Source organism: Lissotriton helveticus, chromosome 2_1 (genome assembly GCF_964261635.1).
Source record: "Lissotriton helveticus chromosome 2_1, aLisHel1.1, whole genome shotgun sequence".
Taxonomy (NCBI): Eukaryota; Metazoa; Chordata; class Amphibia; order Caudata; family Salamandridae; genus Lissotriton; species Lissotriton helveticus.
In genome coordinates, this window is record NC_136059.1 from 43,363,010 (window position 1) to 43,385,964 (window position 22,955).

Here is a 22,955-nt window from a genome sequence, read left to right on the forward strand (position 1 = left end):
CACCCATGCTGGAGCCTGCACACAACCATGACAATCACTCATGCTGGAGCCTGCACACAACCATAAATGACAATCACCCATGCTGAAGCCTGCACACAACCATAAATGACAATCACCAATGCTGGAGCCTGCACACAACCATGACCATCACCCATGCTGGAGCCTGCACACAACCATAAATGACAATCACCCATGCTGGAGCCTACACACAACCATGACAATCACCCATGCTGGAGCCTGCACACAACCATGACAATCACCCATGCTGGAGCCTGCACACAACCATAAATGACAATCACCCATGCTGGAGCCTGCACACAACCATAAATGACAATCACCCATGCTGGAGCCTGCACACACCCATAAATGACAATCACTCATGCTGGAGCCTGCACACAACCATGACAATCACCCATGCTGGAGCCTGCACACAACCATAAATGACAATCACCCATGCTGGAGCCTGCACACAACCATGACACTCACCCATGCTGGAGCCTGCACACAACCATAACAATCACCCATGCTGGAGCCTGCACACAACCATAAATGACAATCACCCATGCTGGAGCCTGCACACAACCACAAATGACAATCCCCCATGCTGGAGCCTGCACACAACCATAAATGACAATCACCCATGCTGGAGCCTGTACACAACCATGACAATCACCCATGCTGGAGCCTGCACACAACCATAAACGACAATCACCCATGCTGCAGCCTGCACACAACCATGACAATCACCCATGCTGCAGCCTGCACACAACCATGACAATCACCCATGCTGGAGCCTGCACAGAACCATAAATGACAATCACCCGAAACAACCACCAACCACCTGTACTCCCGATATCTTGAGTCGCGCACATTGCAACACAGAGGCTTGGTTATTCGAGTGTAGTGCCAACCAACGTGGAGGTGCTCTAATGTGAGACAATGACTCAGAGTTCAGTTCTTCCAAAGGGAAGCCTTTCAGCCCCTGTCTGCAATCCATATGCCTCTTTGTGCACTACCGGCACATCGGTGTCCTCCTGTAAAACCTCCTGCCAGAATCTTGCCTTTCCTTCTCTGCCTCAGATGTCAGTCTCATAATCATGATCATCAAATGACGATTCAAAAAGCATAACAACAGCCTGCTGTGTGATAATCCTACATGTTATGAAGAACAAGGGAACCCAAATAAGGTTAGTCAGGGACCTTGAGTAATTAATTATTTCTAAAGACAGTGGTACCTAGACAAGGATTATTGAGAGCAAACAATACATATAGACCCAATCATATCATTACTATATTTTACAGCTGTCCAGCCAGACAGGAGTTTTTAATATATAGTTGCTTAAATATAAAGCAAAATTCAGCAAGAAACAAATAAAGTGGGACACAAGCCTGTATCCAACTGAGTGGGAAGGACGTACAACATGTAACAAAAAGGCTCCGGCAAAGTATATTGTTTCTATGAGACACATTTTGGTAGGACAAACAAATTATAGTGGAGACACCATTACACATAATAAGTATTAAATAAAGAAGTGTATATGGTGTACAACAAGTCAACAGCGTTTCGATCCATAAAAAAGATATAGGATTATCATCAGGACATTAACAGTGGTATGCCTGTATACATTCTGCTTGTATTAAATAAACCCATAGGAGGGAATAAAGGATGAAAAAATAAAGAGACATATGAAAGTTACCTCGGGCGGAAAACAATTTGAAAACAACTTGGGTGCTGGTGAGGGCAGTATATGTCAAACCAACGTAAGAGCATTGCACGTGAGTATAATGATACCGGAGAAGTGAGCAGAACGTATAAAATTGCTAAGCAAGAGCAAAAGAATTACGCAAAAATGAGCAATATTTGCTAAAAGTCATAGTCCTACATGTGCAATGATTAAACGCGCAATAGGGTAGAGAGCTTGGTGGGTGGTAATTAACCTGCGAAACTAGCGGAGTGCCAGTAAAGCGCCGGTGTTGAAAGCAAAATGGGCGTGGGATTGCATAAGAGAAACAAGGAATAATTTAAAAGGTGGCAAACGCATGCACTGGTGAAGCGCTTGCGAAAACAGTGCCAGTGGGTAGAGTGCTTGAGGGCAGCAAGCAAAAGATAGTTTAAGTAATACCTAGATCTAGGTCAGAGTGACTTGGAGGAGGTTTGTTTCAGGCAAAGACCGAGTAGAAGTCCAGGCCAAGTACAAGGAGAGTAAAGGATGCAGGTGGCCGCGGTCTGTGAAGTTGGATGCTGGGTCAGAGTCGACCTACATGAAAAATGACAAGTGAGTAGAAATTGGCGGTGCGCCTAAGGAGGAAAGGAGCTTACCTAATAAAGGCTGTAACAGCTTAAAGGAGGCATTTGAAAAGTTTGCGCCGAGGCGCGGTCTCGAAATCAGAGTGGCCTAAATGAAGGAGAGTGACCAATTAAGAAGGGTGAGATCAAGGTGGGCGGGACATACCAATTGCAGGCGCAATGAGGCTTACCTATTTCAGTGGGCTGCTGTATATCAGGGACAGCAAGGCAGTAACCTGTGAGCCGCATCCGCGGTCTCTTGTAACAAGGAATGGGGATGCGGCCAATCTAAAGAAAAGTTATTGGAAGGTTAGTATTTAGGTAGTAAGGGGATGAGACAAGGGGAATCGGGTGCAGGGCGTGCTTACCTGTGAACAACCCTTGTTACAGCATGTCTTCCCTGTCGGGATCGAGGATATGAAGGAACGAGTTGCCGGTGAGGCAGTTTAAATGGGCAGGGAGCTAACTGGATGATGAGGTCATGTGACCGAATTAAGAAAATAAGGAAAATAAAGGACAGACAATGTTACCTAAAGGAGGCAGCTATTTCTAGTGGTGATTGAGAGAAGGAACTAATTGGATGATGAGGTCTTGTGACAGATTTAATAAAATGATGAAAATAAAGGACATACAAGGTTACATAAAGGAGGCAGCCATATTGTAGTGTAGAATAAGAGAAGGAACTAGTATAGTGTGAATGTTAAGGAAGTGATAATTACGCTTAGATTTATGTGATACAAAAGGGGGTGGTGATGGACGGAGCATCTGAACCAATCAAACACTCACACCCAGTCAACAGATCTGGGTTTAATCCATCACCGTTCTTTAGCCCACTCTGCCACCCCAGTTCAGACATGGCCATATGCAAATCAGTCTGACCCTGTGCCTCATGGGAACAGTCCAGCCCGAACTGCCAAACCATGCCTTCCCTGGACCGGAAACAAGCTTCCGAGGACAGGTTTCTGGCATTTCTTCAGCCCGGCTTGCTTGAATCCAGTGGCAAAGTGAACAAGGGACTCACGTCTGAGCATAGGCCCTAGGCAGCGCACCCAAACCAACGGACCATGCTCGCAACCTGGGATTCATCCTAGACTCCTCCCTCTCGATGACCAGACAAGTCAATGCCGTCTCATCATCATGTTTCAACATCCTACGCATGCTCTGAAAGATCTTCTGTTGGATCCCCACCGAAACAAGGAAGACGGTCACCCAAGCACTTGTCACAAGCCGGCTGGACTACGGAAACACCCTCTACGCCGGAACCACAGCCAAATTACAGAATAGACTTCAACGCATTCAGAACGCTTCCGCCAGACTCCTCCTAGACGTACCTCGCCACAACCACATATCTGGTCACCTGAGAGACCTGCACTGGCTCCCCGTCAACAAGAGAATCACGTTGCGACTCCTCACCCACGCACACAAGGCCCTTCACGACCTAGGACCCAGATACCTCAACACTCGCCTGACCTTTTACACCCCCACCCTCCAACTACGATCGTCCAACCAAGCCCTCGCTACGATTCCACGCATCCGAAGAGCCACCATGGGAGGAAGATCCTTCTCCTACTTGACGGCCAAGACCTGGAACTCCCTCCCCACCCACCTCCGTCTTACACAGAACCACCTCTCCGTCAGAAAACAACTCAAGACCTGGCTGTTCGATCAGTAGCGAACCCCTCTTCCCTTAAGCGCCTTGAGACCCTCTGGGTGAATAGCGCGCTATACAAATTTATGACTTGACTTGACTTGACACGTCTGAGCATACCCTGCCAACTTATGGCGAACAAAGTGGTACAAAAGAGGGAGGTGATGGACGGAGCATCTGAACCAATCAAACACTCACACCCAGTCAACAGATCTGGGTTTAATCCATCACCGTTCTTTAGCCCACTCTGCCACCCCAGTTCAGACATGGCCATATGCAAATCAGTCTGACCCTGTGCCTCATGGGAACAGTCCAGCCCGAACTGCCAAGCCATGCCTTCCCTGGCTTGGCAGTTCGGCAGGAAATACATGGCTTGGCAGTTCGGTCTGGACTGTTCCCATGAGGCACAGGGTCAAGACTGATTTGCATATGGCCATGTTTGAACTGGGGTGGCTTGGTGAGCAAAATAACGATGGATTAAACCCAGATCTGTGACTGGGGGTGAATGTTTAGCCATTCTGCAACATTCCGTCCATCATCTTGTGTGTTTTGCTGTTCACCCTATGTGGGAAGGGCAATGCCCAGACGTGGGTCCCTTGCTCACTAGGCCACTGGATTCAAGCTATCCTGGCTGAAGACGGATGATAGCCAGAAACCGGTCCTAGGATGCTTGATTCTGGTCCAGGAAATAAGTGGCATGGCAGTTCGGTCTGGACTGTTCCCATGAGGCACAGGGTCAAGACTGATTTGCATATGGCCATGTTTGAACTGGGGTGGCTTGGTGAGCAAAATAAGGATGGATTAAACCCAGATCTGTGACTGAGGGTGAATGTTTAGCTATTGTGCAACATTCCGTCCATCATCTTGTGTGTTTTACTAGAATTATGTGAGACACTACATAGATAGAGGAAAAATAATTAACCATCAGGGGGTTTACAGAACAATTACCGATATTGTACAGAGAGTTTGGAGTAATGAGAGAGAGGTGACAGAATGGCACTGTAAGACAGGTTACATTAATGTAGTCCAATCTTCAAGATGATTGAGGCTAGTGTGTATGCTGCCAGTTTGTAAAATCCACTTGAGTTCTTCCTTGTTGAGGAGCTGTGAGAGATCCGCGCCTCTTGGCGGTGGCTTGATCACGCTGATGATGGTCCAACGGATGTCGTCCTCTGTATGGCCTGATGCCAGAAAATGTTCCGCAAGGGGGGCATTTGGTGTTCTGCAACGTAATCGGCTGTGATGTTAGCATATTCATATTCGTGTTTATGTGTGGTTTGGTCAATATAGATTTTATTGCAGGGACATAGAATTTCATATATAACATTGCAAGTGTTGCAGTTCAAAAAATCTTTCAATCTAATTTTGATTTTGCCAAAGACAAAATCCTTGCATTCAATAGAAAATTTGCATGCAATACAGTTCCCACACTTGACATGCCCAGTGAGTGGGCCCAAGTCCCAATGGTCATTGAGTGTACCTGTGCGTGTTGAAGAAGGCAAAGCTGCTCTGACCAAATGGTCCTTTATGTTTTATTCTTTTTAAATGAAAGCAATGGGCGTTACAGTTTCAATATGCCTGCATTGATGACCTCCCAAGTCTAAGAATGCTTTTACGCATGGTATGTGAAACAGGGGAGAAGGTTGTAACACATATTATACGGTTCTGTGAGTGTTTAGTTTTGGGTTCTAGGAGGCAGTAGCTTGGGCTATACCAGGCTCTTTTCAGGGAGTTGCGAACTAATCTGCGAGGGTAACCTCTTGCTGTCAACTTTTTACTTAGGACTTTGGCTTCACAGAAGTAATCCTCTTTCAGTGTACAGTTCCTTCTAATGCATAGGAACTGTGAGTAGGGTAGTGAGTCTCTTGAGAGCAGGTGGGTGGTTGCTGTCATATCTCAGGAGCGTGTTACGTTCGGTGGGTTTCCTAAACAGACTTGTGATGAGTGTGCCTTCCTTATGTTGAATGTTGATTTCAAGGAATGTAATTGTGGTCTTGCTGTGTGACAGCGTGAAATTGAGCTCCTCACAGTTATTGTTTAGCCAATGAAGGAATTGTTTAATAGTAGATAATCCTGCGGCAAGCCATAATCCTTATTAATAAAAGTAACTTGACAAACAAGTCGACAACAACTGACACTGTGTAAAATAAGTTATAAACAAAGTGTGGCTTTATCACAAAGACCTATATACTCAAAAACGATACCACTCACTTGCCTTAGACCGCTAGACTCACCACTACCTACTCTGCACAGACACAGCAATAACCAACGATATGACACTAAAAAAGAAAATTACTCATAAGACAACACATTGCATATTGAGAACAAATCCAAGGAGAATTTCACACACAATAAAACCAACATTAAATATGCTACTATCATTACACCATTTACGAAATAATCATTCATGCATGGCATTGATACTCAATTGGAGTAAACAGAACAAAAAGGTTTTCCTACCAAACACAAGCAACTACGGAAACTGCACATCTACCACTGCCAAAACCGCAAGCAGGAGTCACAGCAAAGAAATCAAAAGCTTTGAACTAGAATAAAAAGGAGAAATAAAATATTACAATCGCAAATGCAAATAATGCACCAGTCCACTCGCACCACCAGCCAAGCTGGAGGGCAGATGGGCCTAAAAATAGGGCCAAAACATTCACTCACAAGACACTGGTCCCCACAACTACAATATTGGCAAATATAAAATCCCTAGTGTCCAGTGACTTCTAACACCCTTAAGTGCAGATGGGCCGAAAACCATAAGGCTGATCGACCCCCAAGAGGGGCAGAAAGGACGACACTAATCACTCCCCTAAAGGGGAGCGACTGTTGCCCAAGGGGCCACTCCCCACAATAAAAACATACTGAATAAAACATCCCTGGTGTCTAGTCGCCAGGCCTATCTGCCCCCAAAAGAGGCAGAAAAGGCTATAATAATAACAAACCTAGAGAAGAGCGGCCATTGCCCAAGGGGCCCGCACCTCAACATCGCTAAAAAAATATCCCTAGTGGCTTAAAGATGGGTCCAAAAAACCAAATAAATAAACAAAAAGAGGCTGATCTGCCCCCAAGAGGGCCAGGAACAGCCAAAATATTTGCTCCCCAAAGGGAGACCTCCCTTCCCCAAGGGCACACTCCCCAATATTGTAAAAATAAGAAAGCTCTGGTGTCTAGTGGGCATTCCTGCACACACTTGAGGCTCCATGCATGATTGAGCAGCAGGAATGCTCCAAAGAGACATCGGTGAAAAGGAAAACCCTTTCCTTTCCCCTGATACCGATTTGTTCTAAAGTAAACTCCCTCCCCAAGGAGAAACTCACTTTTTTCCTTCGATGCGCTGAAAGCAAATGTTTTCCAGTGCGTCCCTGACAACTTCTAATGGCGTCAGCGTGAGATGCATCCTGACATCATTAGATGCTGCTGGAGGGGACGGTCGAGGATGGCAGTGGAAGGGCTTCCGCTGCCATCCCCGGTGGGGGGCACCAGGGCAGTTGTCCGACACACACGTTCACTGCGGCATCGAATGGCTCCCGGCTGTCCGAAGCACCGAAGGGCTTAATATACATGTCCACATTATGTACATGGGTGATACAATATGTAATACATACAAGTACTGGGTGCAACAGTTTCCAACATATCGTCTCAAAGGAGATCTGTGCCCGGGTTTAAAATATAACATAATGCATGGTATTAGCAGGGCAAATAGTCGCAGCTTACACGCCATCAGTATTCCAGCATAATAGGTCAAATTAAAATAAGCAGGTAATAAGTACAAGTCCCATAGTGCACCAGGGATCCAGCAGACAATTCCGAGAATGATTGGCGCCAGGGTCTGAAGACCAGTATAAGAAAGATCATAAGATATGTATACAGATAGGTGTAGGAATGTGGCTCCCTATATGTAGTGTACTACAATTAGGTACACTGTGCAGAGAGTTCAGTAAGTCCCAGATTGGTAAACAGTGGCAAAAGTAGATAATAGTAATGCTCTATTTGTGGTAGTGTGTGCGAGCAGGGCGGCTTATCAGCGGGTAGTGCTAAGCATTTGTTGTACTCACAGAGGCTATAAATCAGACACACCCTCAAAAATATATCTGAGACAAATTTATAAAAAGAACACCAATTTTTATGTAATTTTTTAAACTAAGAACTTCGTTCTACCATAAATACTTTTTAAGATAGGCATCCTCGAAGTTCACAAAAGGTATTACTTTTGTGCGCAATTATGCACCATTGAAATCAATTGGATAAAACGGAAACATGCATATAAATCACACAGTTGGATTTCAAAGTTCACTTTCGGGATTTAAAAAAGTAGCAAGGCTAGGACCAATGACCACCAGATGATTCTTGGGAGCATCTCGGATTCGGCAGGGAGCAGGGTTCTGAGGTCGTTGGTAGCTGATGCGCTACGAAGAAGGGGGCCCACCTCAAAACCACTTGACAATACACTGCACAAAGGGAGGTAAAGGTAAGTCTAATGGGTCCCACTTGAGGGAGCGTGTCGCAAGAACAGCAGGAACATGTAAGCACAGCTGGATCATTGTTACTGGGGCCGGATGCAGAGCAGATAAGTCAGCCAGGCATCGTGCGTCGAGATGTTCTCGCGGTCAGGAGCAGGCAGCTTGGAAAGACAATTCGGGGACAGCTGGGACACTCAAAAAGTGGATCTCAGGGGTATCAACATCACTCAACGAGTGCTTGCTTCCTGGGCCAGACTCGTTGCCTCAATAAATGCTGATGGAGGCTCTATACCTTGGGTATTGGTGTGGCAAAATTTCAGTACCTCCTGGTGTCTCCAAACTTGGTGGGAGACTGAAATGTTCCTCCGAAGCTGGTGCACAACTTTTGATTTGGGTGGTGTGTCAGAGTCACCGGGGAGCTGCAAGACGACCAGCTTGACTTTGAGGGATCCATGCCTTCGGTCTGCAAGGGAGCAGTACCTCTACTCCAAGGAAATTCTTTGGTGAGTTTTAGAAGGCTGGAGGAGCTCCAGGGTTCTTGTAGGCCTCACAGTTGCATGGCGAGACAGCACACCCCAATTGTCTAGTCCTTAAGGCAGCAGGAAGGGTCTGGTTCCAGTTCTCTTTTGCAGGGCTTCAGTCTTTGGGCTAGCAGCTCTTCTTAGTCCTTTTCTTCTCTTTGTTCATCAAATCTATTTCTGTTTGAGTTGTTAATTTATAAAGCGCAAACAAATTCCAGAAGGCGTAAAGGCGCTAAAATGTGTACATATAGAGATATTAAAGATTATATTAAGGGCGGAATGCAGAAGTACGCCTGATCACATGCCGCAAACAGATGAGCATTCAGAGGAAAAGGGGTAAAATCTTTTGTCCCTGAGGGAAAACCCAGTGAGGGACAGGACAAACCAATAGCATGTAGGTCGCAGTGTTCAGGGTCTTATCGTGGACTTATGGAAACAAGAAAAATAAGCAGCTGATAGGAATGGTTCTACAGGAGCAAAATGAGATGTACAATAAGGAGAGTGGTAAACTCATATATGAGTCGGAAAGTGATAAGCAAAGACAGAAGGACTCGAGAACTGGCGATTTCTGGGATATCCACCCCTTACCACAGACAAATCTTATAACTGTCTGACCAGCACAGAGGAACTTCCTTGAGCTTATAACCAACCACAAGAAGGATCACTCGCGTAAAGTGATGACAAAGGGTGATAAGTATAGTGTATTGTGAGTTAGAGATGACGGGACCCTTTTGGTTCCTGACAGACTCCGTAGAACAGTAATATAAATGCTTGGGTGTGGTTGATAGAATTCATGAACTAGAATGTTAATTTCACTGTTAGAAGCTGAGGAATAAAGACGTTAAACACCAAGCTCCATCCGAGGCGTGATCATTTACATGCTCTGAGGTGAAGAGGATGTTTCAACTGGCGATGAGATAGGGGATACTTAACCCAAAGAACTGACAGTGCTCTCCCAAAGAGTTTGCTGTGGTCCAGCAAACTGCTTGTAAGTATCAAAAGTGCCTCCGTCGAAGTGAAGATTGCCAGTTGACATATGTGGAGTCAAAGCTCCAGTCTAGCCAGTGCAAAGCGAACACCTTAAACGAACACCTTAAAAATAAAATTGTGCATCATCGGCTAGGAACTTGCTAGTGAGGCCATAAAAGTTGTACTGCGCCACAACGCATCCCAGAGCCATAAGCCATGTGGAACAATAACACCAAAGGCATTGACCACCAGGTACAGAGAAGCGCAAGAAGGAAGTGATAGCCAGGTCCAAGGAAGCGCTAGAAGAGAAATAGCCAGATACAGAGAAACGCCAAAGGCAGTGGAAAACAATTGCAATGCAGAAGACTGAAAACGTTAACAAACACATGTAAGAGATAAAACAAGTACTTACCATAAAACCGAAGGATGTTGCTGTTCTTCCGTTGAGTGGGCCAGACAACCCGAGTTCAAGTACTGGGCCAGTATTTCCAGAAGGTACGGAGTCAGGTATACATCAAGCACTGTCTGAACAGCTCATACTCTTACAGTTAGTTCTATAACTGGTTATAATATATCCATTTTCCTGAAACCACCGCTTCCGTTCAATGCTACCTAAAAGCAGGATATTGGAGCAAGATGGATTGCCTGGATCAAAAGCTTTGATTATTTCATTGATGCATTGGAAGAAGCAGAATACAAAATGATCATCAAATATCTCATTAATCCAGCAAGTGAAGGGGTGTAAAGGAAGTAATAAAGGAAATATAACACGCTGATGATATGTCATACCATCAGATCAAAGAGGCACTAAATATAAGTTCAATGCAATGCTGAATGCCAATTATGAAAGATACATTTTCAACCAAAAAAAGCTGAAATGTGGTGAGACAATCGACAAGTTTGTCAAAAGAATTGATATGCCCAGCAAACATTGTAAGTTCAATTAATTCAATGATGAAGAAGCCACATGTCATAGATGGTTGAATTCATTCACATGATGAATGCTGAGAAAACGTTCAGTCCCAAAAAAGTACTTATGGCTGTAAGAGCCGTGGAACATGCTGAAAGACAGGCGGCCGACTTGGAGACTGGAGGAGCCCAGAGTGATTCAGCACTGCACATGAAAAGTAAGCCGAGATACAAGGTCAAGAGCCACAAAGTGATGTCTCCAAACAAAAAGAAACTGTGTTTCAGATCGGATTTTCTTTTCCGCATAAAGGTAAATATTTCCCCATTGGACGAGTATGCCACGACTGTAGGAAAGAGAACCGTCTTGTAACGGTTTGCAAAGCGAAGGAACAACTAATTGCATCAGGTCCAGAAAGAAAAATGGACGTCTGAACGTTCCAGAAGCGACATTCTGTTCAAGCCCACAAGGCCAAGCGGTCACATCAGTTGAGGCAAATGGAAACTAAACAAAGTTGATTGCCATCTAAATCTTCATTCAAAAGTTCTTTAACCTCTTTGTCAAGCGACAGTAAAGAAGAATAATGTGAATTGTCAACTAAAGAGAAAAGTGCACATGTTGGATTGGCCACATGCAAGGAAGAATGTAAGCCGAAGAAAGATCGTCAAGTGAAGTCATGAAATTCATTTAGACACTGTCCTAAAGTTTGGTGCTGACAGTAGTAACTGTGCATTAACTGTCTTCTGACACATCCTTTTTGTGAAGACTACATATTGCATGTATTTTTTCATTGAAGACCTAATCTGTAGATTTTTTACACATTTGGATCAATGCCTGTTGCATTCACAAGTTGTTATGTGCATGCATCTTTCTGACATGAGCGAGCAGTCCTTTTCCAGGACACCAGCCAGCTTTGAGGCAAGTATATCTTTTCTGAGGCTCCTGCAAAGAATGGATGCTTCTACAGTGCTTCAGTTTATAACTCCTGGAACGAGTAGCGGCAAAGAGCTCTGGTACGAAGTAATCTGTTCTTATATGGTTTTTTTTTCTCAACAATACAAATAAATAATTGAAGCATTCAGCACTCACCTTTGATTCTCCCAGTAATGTAGAGAAAGCCATCCTGGTCCAACTTGCCAATGTCACCAGTGTGCAGCCATCCTTCCTCATCCAAAGCCTCCATTGTTTTTTCAACCATGTTCAAGTAGCCCATAAAGATGTCTCTCCCGCCGAAGCAGATCTCACCATTGCCATCCTGATCTGGCATATGAATCCGGGTCTTGCATCCTGGGACTGTTTTACCACAGCTGTGGGCACATAAGAGAGGACTATGATTGTGACAGAAAGAGCCAACTGTAGTTAACTGTATAGCCATGGTTAAAGACATTACTTCTAGGGGAGTACAAAGTTAGCGTAATTTTCTTTAACGCAAATCCCTTATTTAGCGCTATATTTTCCTCAAGTCAATTTTTGATGTGTGGATGCATTTTGCTCTAAAACCGCATGAGAAACATATTGCCATGAGAAACTGCTGTTAACGTTCTGGTTGTTCATATTAATCCAACACTCCCATGCTATAATTTTGCTGTGAACGGTGGCATAGTTAGGCAACGTACTGTAATGGCACATTTTCAAGAATTTGGGGAATTACGCTAGTATAATTAAAGTTTTTCTCAAACCTATTGGCAGTTTGGAGATCTGGCTTGTCAACTCTGTTGACTGTCTTTTAATACAGACTATTGCTATGTTTTTCACTAGCCCTTGCCTCACACTTGCTTCTTCTGCATCACACTTGTTTCCCACCTCCTTCTCCCCACTTGACTCTTGCATGCTTGACCACCCACCTCTTTCTCACTTGACTCTTAGGTGCTTGAGCACACATCTTCTCCTCACTTGACTCTTAGATGCTTTTTCCCCACCTCCTTCTCCTCACTGGATTATTAGATGCGTGTTCCCAACATCTTCCTTCTCACCTTACTCGTAGGTGCTTGAGCACCCATCTCCTTCTCCTCACTTGACTCTTAGATGGTTGAGAACCCACCTCCTTCCCATCACATGATTCTTAGATGCTTGCTTCCCATATCCTTCTCCTCAGTTGCCTCTCAGATGCTTAAGCACCTACCTCCTTCTCCTCAATTGACTGTTATATGCTTGCGCACCCACTTCCTTCTCCTCACTTGACTCTAGATGCTTGAGCACCCATCTCCTTCTCTTCACTTGACTCTTAGACGCTTGAGCACCCACCTCCTTCAACTCTCAACTTCTAAATGCTTGAGTCACCACTCCTTCTCTTCACTTGACTCTTAGATGGTTGAGCACCCCCTCCTTCTCCTCACTAGACTCTTAGATTATTGGTTACCCATCGCCTTCTCTTCCCTTGACTCATATATGCTTGAGCATCGCTCTCTCCTAACTTCACTTGTAGATGTTTGAGCATCCACCTACTTCCCTTTACTAGACTCTTAGATGCTTGAGCACCCACCTGCATCTCCTCACTTGACTATTAGATACTTGTTACCCATCTCCTTCCCCACATTTGACTTTTAGATGCTTGCTTCCCATCTCCTTCTCCTCCCTTGATTCTTAGATGCTTGAGAAACCACCTCCTTCTCCTGACTTAACTATTAGATGCTTGAGCACCCACCTCCTTCTCCTCAATTGACTGTTAAATGCTGGGGTATCCATCTCCTTCTCCTCCCTTGACTCATATATGTTTCAGCATCCAACTCTCTCACCTCACTTCACTCATAGATGCTTAAGCACCCACCTTCTCTTTACTTGACTCTTAAATGCCTGAGCACCTGTCCCTTCTCTCTTGACTCGTAGATGCTTGAGCAACCACCTCCTTCTACACTATTGACTCTTAAATGGTAGAGCGACCATTCCTTCTCCTCACTTGGCTCTTAGATATTTGAGCACCCACCTCCTTCGCCTCCTCCGCCTCACTTGACTCCTAGATGGGAAATTCAGCTATGCTGATTCTCCTTAATCTATCAGCTGCTTTTGATACCATTTTCCCCCCAATTCTAATTCAAAGATTGGAGGAGATTGGTGTTAGCAGCAAAGCTCTGAAATGGGTGGAAAACTTTTTATTAGAACAAACTCATAGTGTACATATGGATTCTTATCTTTCTAAATCCATGACCCTGGATTTAGAGGTACCACAAGGGATCGATATTGAGTCCTACTCTTTAACATATATGTGGCTCCCCTTGCCAGGCCTATCAGGTCTTGTGGCTTTTGACACAATCTCATATGCTGATGACACTCAACTGATCATCACCCTAGATCCAAAATCGGAACTTACCAAAGTCAAATTCAAACACTGTATGTTACAAATTGCATTATGAATGGTTGCTAACCCTGTTCAGCTTAGTTCCAGTAAGATGGAGGTCCTTCTTCACGGGAAGGGTCATTGAATCTGGTCCACTGACTTGTGGCCGACCGAACTTGGACCACCCTCGACACCTAGAAAATTGGATAACGATGTGGGTATCTTTTTGGATGACAATCTCTTTGTGAACAAACATGCCAAATCCATTTCTGGAACTTATTTTGGTCTGATGCTTAGGAAGGCTTTTCATTGGGCTCCTCTGAATGCTAGGAAAACTATGGTCCAGGTGTTACTAGTGAGCCACCTGTGCTATGGAAATTCCTTGATGGTCGGAATGAATGAAGGCCTGTTCTCCAGACTTCAAGTGGTACAGAACACGGCAGCGTGCCTCATCTTTTAATCTTCCGCCATGATCTCCATCTGAAACTGTATTATGCTTCCTTCATTGGCTCCCCATAAAAAAAATTCTCTTCAAGCTTATGTGTTTGATTTTTCAATCACTACATGGGAAGGGCCCAAGTTATCTCAAAATTAAAATGCTGGCCTATATCCCGGTATATTAGCTCAGATCCAGCGAGCTTCTTCTACTACTATGCCCCAAACATACCCATTGAGCCAGATATGGTGGCTGCTCCTTTTCTTTTTTGGCCCCCAAATACTGGAATCAACTACCCTTTCCCATCTGCTCTTGCTCAAACCAAATCCTTTTTCAGAAACTCCTGAAAACATGGTTGTTTTATCTTTAATCACCTATGCAACTGTAACCTGCACCTACCGGCTTTGATGCCGAGAGATCCCTTCAGGGATGATTTGTGCGCCTAAAAAATATTATATAATAATAATAGTTCAGCAACCACCTCCTTCTCCTCACTTGACTCTTAGATGCTTGAGGATCCACCTCCTTCTCCTCACTTGAGTCTTTAATGCTTTAGTACCTAACTCCTTCTCCTCCTTCCCCTCACTTGACTTTTAGATGTTTGAGTACCCAATTCCTTCTCCTTACTTGACTCTTAGATGCTTGAGAATCCACTTTCCTCCCCATTACTTGACTATTTGATGCTTGAGGACCAACCTTCTACTCCTCAATTGACTTGTAGATGCTTCAGCTTCGACCTCCTTCTCCTAACTTGACTCTTAGATACTTTAGCACCTGCCTCCTTCTCCTCACTTAACTATTAGATGCTTGAGCACCCGTCTCCTTCTCCTCACTTGAATTTTAGCTGCTAGAGTACCCACCTTCTTCTCTTCACTTGACTTTTAGATGATTCAGCATCCACCTGCTTCTCCTCACTCAACTCTAAAATGTTCTAGCACCGACCTCCTTCTCCTCGCTTGACTCTTAGAGGTTTGAGCACCCACCACCTTCTCCTCACTTGACTCGTAGATGCTTGAGCATCCACCTCCTTCTACTCACTTGACTCTTAGATGCCTGAGCACCCACCACCTTCTCCTCACATGACTCTTAGAAGCTGCTGCACCCACCTCCATATCCCCACTTGACTCTTAGATGCTTCAGCATACACCTCCATCTCCTCACTTGACTCTTAGATGCTTTAGCATACACCTCCATCTCCTCATTTGACTCTTAGATGCTTCAGCATACACCTCCATCTCCTCACTTGACTCTTAGATGCTTCAGCACCCACCTACTTCTCCTCACTTTACTTGTTTTGGTCGAGGTCAACAAGCACTGGAGCTCCGGTCATGCCTGGCAGCTGGCAACGTCAGAATGAAGCTGCTGCAGATGAGACAGGACCGCTCTGATCGGGAAAACAAAAGGCAGCAGGAGAGCTCACGCCATTTCGGCAGACGGCCCGACCAGTGCTTTCACAGGGGGCTCATCAGACACAAAGTTCCTGCAGCAGAGGCAGAACAAAGTCAGAAGGGGAAACGAAAGGCAGCAGGATACCTCGATTCATTTTGGCAGATGGCCTGACTGGTGCGGTCATAGTGGACTAGGCAGACTCGGGCTGGTGTTGTGTGTTCAATGGTGCCTGTCAGCATATGGAGCTGGGGAAGACGCCTCACAGAAGCCAAGAACAGCCACACAATTTTGGTGCATGGAAGGATCTAGGATTAAACTCTGCTCAGGTCAGTTTTGACTATTTTACAAAGGTTATTTCCTTAATGCCTGCTGCAATAGATTTACATTGCTAGTGCTACCATCATTGGGTCTCGATACCGCAGGGCTGGGCATTAGGCTCCCCCATGGCGGTAGACAGTGGGGGTGGGCGCGGAAGCTTCCTAGCCAGGTTTAGGTGTGGCTTGGTCCCCTCTCCTGTAACCTTCTTAAAGTGCTACACTATGAGGATCATGAAGAGAATCTCCAGAGACAGCACTGCTAAAGACTGGCTTGTAGCAAACTCCACTTGGGGTTCAAAGAATCATAGCCGGAATTCTTCTATTGAGGAAATGGAATTTAGGCTATTCAGCGGGAACCCAGGAGTAACTCCTCCAACGAGGCACTTGGGCTATAGAAAATTCAGATGGGCACCAGAGGATTAAAGATCCAGAAGCAGCTTGCGGTCCTTTCCTCATTAGGGATGCCTGGAATACCATAGTGCCTCCCCCACACTCAGCAAGTCTTGCCTCTCCCCTGAGAGTGGCTGCAAGCATTATAGGACCAAATGAAGTTCCAACAACAAAGGTCCTCTCAGGAGACAAGCAGCAGGTAGCATTTCCATTATTTACAGGTCTCAATGAAAGGGATAAGCATAAATCAATCAGTCCTATAACACCAAAGTTTTTTTTTTTTAAATATTTTTATTCAGTGAATAATAGCAACATACAGAGCAAATTGCATTGTGCACGTTTTCAACAATCAGTACAAGTAGGGATATCTTTGCAATTGCAATGTCACACTTAAGGATACAAGTTTCTTTTAGTAAACTGTATAACAACTTAGGATGTCGGCAGTACCACAATGATGGAATTATAAACCATATTCACAGTTACATAACTACATGGCCTGGTAGGCTAGTGCACCGATGATTTGGCAAACAAGCTATTGATAACATATAATGGCATAGTTTCCGAGGACTAGGTAGAAAATACTGGCGAAATGTACATGTATAAGGCCAATAGTTCAAGGCAACCAATGGCGGAGTCGCGCTCATGAGCATTTAGCAAATCAGCAGATCATTGGCACAGAGGAACACAGTCTTGCATGTAAAGCACTTCTTCGGAGCCCAGCAGTTGGCTATACCTATGATGAGCTGGCAGGCCCAGAAGATGCCAGCGTTTCCCTTTCCTGCACCCATTGGAGGAATGGTTCCCAGATCTCTCGTGGACGAGAGGCAGTTGGCATGGACTCCCAGTAAATCCCCAGCTGGGTGTGCCCATAAGTCACGTCCGACAACCAGTCAGTGAATTTGGGGAGAGTTCTGCGACCCCAGCGAATCGCTACCTGACGTCTGGCATACAACAGCAAGATAGCGTGAAGTTTGCGATGTTTAGGGGTTGTATCCGCCACCCACCCCAGTAAACCCAGTAATGGGAATGGCGCGTCCACTCTCTGTAGCATCTGGTTTATTGCATTGAAAATATCTATCCAGTAGGTGTGTAGTGACGGGCAGCTCCATGCCACGTGTAGGAAGGTAGCAGTCTCGGCACCACATTTCCAACAGTGATTGTCCTCTTTTAGACCCATGCGGTGTAGAGTCTATATAGGAACCGATAGAATCTATATAGGAACTTTAAGTGGATTAATCGGAGTCTGTAGTTGGGAGTAAGATCCAACAGTTGCCTACAGCAGAAGGACCATTGATCGTCAGTCAATTGCGGGTCAAGCTCCGTATTCCACATTTGCATAGAGGTTGGGGCTACAATGGGGGACTGCTCTTGCATCCTGTTATACAAGCGGGATATCAGCTTTTTCGGGGAAGCCTTCGCTAGAATATTCTGGAGGGCTAGGAGCTGCGGAGGTTCTTCTGGAAAGCAATCGTTAAGGACCCTGCAAGAGGATTTCAGCATATGATACAAGAATTTGTCTGCAGTTACATGTTTCTAAACACCCCGTCGGGATAAAGGTCAACAAACGAGTGTAGCCTCTGCTAAGGAAATATCTCCCCTACTCTCTTCCAGGCATGGTATCATCGGGTTTCGTCTGAGAGGGATCGCTGGCGCATATAAGATAGGAAGCCCTGCGCGCTTTCGCAGCTCCTGCCAAACCCAGCGTAACATATTTGCAGTGTCTATGTCTGCTGACGGCATGGGGGTTTTTCGATAAAGGGCAACACTAAGTGGGAGCGGGGACACAGCGTCCGTTTCAACCGCAACATGTGGCTGATAGGGAGTAGGGTATGCCCAAAAGTGTACGAACTGAGCTTGTGTGCACAAGGCGTATAGGTGCATGTCAGGCGCACCCATACCACCCTGTCTAAGTGGAAGTGTTAAGAGCGACCAAGACAGCCTAGCTTGTCCACCCGCCCATACCAAAGCTAGGAGATGAGAGCGTAGACAGGTAAAAAAAATGCTTTGTTAATGGGATAGGGACGTTAACAAAGAGATAGAGGAACTTTGGCAAAACCACCATTTTCACAAGGGCAATTCTGCCGGCAAGGGATAGCGGCAGTTTTGTCCAGATGGCCACCTTTCCCTCCAGCCAAGTTATAGCTCTGCCAAAGTTCAGATTCCAGACATCCTGGAGCTTACGACTTATCCACACCCCTAGATATTTAACTTCATCAGCCTCCCACCGTAGAGGAAACTCAGATTGTACCTCCCGGGTGTTATCTGTGAGGGGAAAGATGACTGATTTAGCCCAATTAATCGAAATACCAGACAGACCAGCGAATTTCACAAACTCGCGAAGGAGCGGATCTAAATTCTCATTCGGCTTGGACACATAGAGGGTCACATCATCAGTATATAATGAGATCAGTAGGCTTCGCGTGCTAAAGCCAATCCCGCGTGCAGTATGGTGTTGTCTGATCTGGGCAGCCAGTGGTTCCATCGCTATGGCGAACAGGAGTGGGGATAAAGGGCATCCCTGCCGCGTACCTCGGGATATAGGAAAAGGCTTAGATATTAGACCGTTTACTCTTACCCTTGCTGTAGGTGTCGTGTAAAGAGGACGGATTAGTGCTATGAACATCGTGCTAAACCCCATCCGCTCCAGAATGCGAAAGAGATAAGGCCATTCAAGAGAATCAAAGGCCTTAGTGGCGTCTAGAAACACTGCTGCTGCCTGAACATCCGGGTGCAGGTAGTGTAGCACCGAGAAGACAGTTCTGAGGTTGTGTGAAGTTCAAGCAGGCAAGGGGCATGATCAGACAATGACCGGGCCAGACCCTCCACCCCAACTGTCCAAGCTGCAACATCCGGCGTAACCAACCAGAAGTCCAGCCTTGACCAAGCTACATGGTAGCTAGATAGGCATGTCCCTTCCCTGCCCTGTGGGTGCCGCACCCTCCAGATGTCAATTAACGAACCCTCCTTCATTATGTCATTTAGGGCATTGCACGCATGTGGGTGGAGGGTTCTAGGGCCTCCCTTACGGTCTAGAGAGTCATTGAGTACCACATTAAAGTCGCCTCCCCATATGACCGTCGGGCAATGCATTAGCGTTATCTGGGCCCACACTTTCCTGAAGAACTCCGATCATCTACATTGGGGCCATAGACAGCCGCCAGCACCAACGGCTTACCCATGAGAGTTCCATGTAACACCACATACCTCCCCTCCGTGTCATAGGATATTGTATGTTCCTTCCAGTCAAGGCCTCTCCTTACAAGAATTGTCACTCCACGGGCATAATTAGAGAATATGGCCGATTATATATTGCCCCATCTTGAGTGTTTAAGTGTGGGCGATGGTGTGCTATTCAGATGTGTCTCCTGTAAAAAGCATATGTCAATACCGTGCCTTTGTAGATAGCTATGTAATAACCTCACCTTTCTACTGTCCTGTAGGCCACGGATGTTCCATGTCAATACCTTTGTCATTGCCATTTGTCTAGATGTAATCTCCTGTGGATGTTGTTTACACCCTCCACACCATGACCGTGCAGGTTCTTCTCTAGGCACCGACCGACATCCAAACAGCCTAACACCCCGTTCAACCCCCCACCCACACCAACCCCCCAAACAGGTTGTGATAAAACCCACCCCAGTACGCACATGGCGTAAAAACAGTTGAACAGGTAAACAGCGGGAGACACCCCTTGGGGGGCAGGCATCTCGAGCATACAACCCCGTTTGCACAGGGTGACTGCGTCCTAATTCTTAAGACCTAAGGCATTAAATTACAACTAAGGTGATAGCGGCATAGTGCGAGAATCATACATCAGATGAGCAATCTGGCATATATCTGTACCGGGTAAACAGGTTTGACATCATTGCAAACAACAGGGCGAGGTGAGAAGCGCGGGCACCTAGCAAAGCCAGGCACCTATTAGCGACAACAGTTAGTGGCAAGAATCATTCAGTGATTGTCACTCAATCTCGCCTGAGCATTCTCCTCAGACCCAGTCTTCCTTTTCGATTTAGAACCACATTAGTGCTTCGCAAATTTAAGGGCAGAGCGGGCATCTGTGAAGTAGTTGGCAGCCCCTTCATGCACCACTCGCAGCTTTGCGGGGTAAAGTAGGGAGTATGGAAGGCCCGCCTGTAGCAGCAGGCGTTTCGCTGGGATAAATTCTTTTCGAGCCGCCTGTACCAAGGGCGTGAAGTCGGGGTAAAAGGACAGGTGATTACCTTTGTGCACTATTTTACCTTTCTCCCTCGCAAGTCTGAGTATAAGGTCTCTGTCCTGGTAGTTCAGTAGTTTAACAAGTATTGGTCTTGGCTTTTCCCCAACTGGCGGTTTCTTCCCCAGCGCCCTGTGTGCTCGTCCCACAGTAAACACAGGCGATAGGTTGGGATCAAAGAGTTCATGCAGCAAGTTTGTGATGAAGACCTCCATTTTCCCGATCGCTGTAGTCACAGGAATTCCTGTGACTCGAAAGTTACATCTTCTGGAGCGCGCTTCCAAATCATCGGCTTTGGCGCGCAAATCTTCCAACTGCTTCTCCATATTTGTGACCCTCACCTTTGCATCCTGCTGGAATTCGCAGCATTCAGTGTGGCGATTTTCAAGGCAATCCAGCCTAGTCTCATGTGTGCCGACCTGCACCCTCACCGATTCCAGCTGGGTGGTCATTGCGTCCAATTTCGTGTCTATGCTCCGTAAGCTGGAGCGCACCTCCAACATCAACGTTTTGACATTAATGTCCTGTTCAACAGAATCTGTCTCCATCTCCACTGCACCGGGGTCTGGAGGCTGCGGCTTATTTTGGCGCTTTTGCTCGAAGTTTATGCGCGGTTGTCTGGTGTCTCCCTTGCCCATCTTCCCGGCCTCCACAATACACAATGTCTTCCTCCCTGAGACACCAGTTCGTTGTAGGTAGTGCAAGCAGTGGAAGCGAATGAGGTAGGGGTCACAGCGCGCAGGTCAGGGGTTTCACGCCAGGCCGTGTGCACAGAGTTTGCAAAGACCAAATCCGATAATAATAAGGACAACGAGCCTGCGCAATCAGCAATGTCTCAGTGCGCTGTGGAGGGTTGGTGGCCTGGGCAGGGGTCAGCCATTCCCAAAGTTTGTGACGGTCCCCTGTGTAGGCGCCAGCTGTCGGTTACTCTCACAGCCGGTGTAGGACTATTTTGAAGATTGGAGGAGAGTCTCGCATAAAGGCATGCCGAACGCTGTGGCCAGAGTGTATCGCCGGTCAGCTCTTCCCTCATTTAATGGACGGCCGCCATCTTGTCCTGGAGCCCCCGGGTGCAAATTCGCCGTGTGATGGCGATGCTTACTCGAGATTTCAGTCGTGGAGGGGTCTCTAGTCTGTTGCCTGCACTAGTGTGTCCGATACCTCACTCGGTTTTGGGGCCTGTTGGCAGGGGATCAGCGCGTCGGCGCCTCACAGAGCCAGCAGGGTCCGAACCCGGAGAACATTTCAGCCCAATCCAAAATGGAGGCCGCCGTCTCTGATGATCTCCAAATTTGCAAGGTATTTTATCAGGCGCAGCCCAGGGAAGGGTATTTTCAGATCACATTGGGTCGTGGGTATGCACCTACCCCCTTCCTGTGTGTCCGCAGTTCAAAACCGGCCAAGTGGCAGTGCCTCTGTCACGGCCCACCAGACCTCGGGCTCGGGTCCGAGGCTGATCCCAGCAGCGATACCGTCGCCCTCGGCAGCCGTCCACGCGCCTTCACGAAGGCTACAGGTGGTGCGCTCGACTCGCCCACACTCTGGGTCTCAAAAGGCGACAGTCGATTCCCCTTGGTCACCACAGCGTCGCCGTGCAGGAATACTCAGAGTGCCAGGCGATCTGAAAGGATTACGTCAGGATTTATGCCGCAGTCGGTGGAGCTCGCTTATTCAGCGGCCATCTCGCTGCCCGGTCGGCCACGCCCCCTATAACACCAAAGTTAACTTCAAACCTTGACATCTAGGATGAGTGCTCTTCAGGGGAGACCACAGTGAGCTTATCTGCAGGCACCTCCCTGTTTACCACCACTGTGGAGGCTGCAAACGAAATTCCATCCGCGTTAGTATCCACAAGTTTGCTGATTTCACAGACTGCACCTGTACCTGAAATTACAAGGAACGTGGATGGGCAGGAGGACTCCACACATACCCTGCTACAACAAATTTTGCTAGAATTAAAAAATATTAAATTTTCACAGGAAGAAGCTCAAAAGAAAACTGAATCACAGTTGTGTTCAGCTCAATCTCACATTCAATAGCTTCCATCACACCCCCCAGATGTAGAGCCGCGTATACCAGATCTTGAAGACAGTGCACCATGGCAAACTGACCGAGTGACAAAACCACAATCT

The 22,955-nt window shown here is 46.3% G+C and overlaps 1 protein-coding gene across 1 annotated transcript in view; it reads right to left on the reverse strand.

Annotated features, from left to right (window-relative positions):
- LOC144817689 (long-chain-fatty-acid--CoA ligase ACSBG2-like) overlaps window positions 1-22,955 on the reverse strand; it is a 635,515-nt gene that overhangs the window by 65,425 nt on the left and 547,135 nt on the right. Inside the window, exon 10 of the mRNA XM_078674436.1 lies at window positions 11,891-12,108. Coding sequence (XP_078530562.1) covers window positions 11,891-12,108 — 218 coding nt within the window. The remainder of the gene's footprint in view (window positions 1-11,890; window positions 12,109-22,955) is intronic.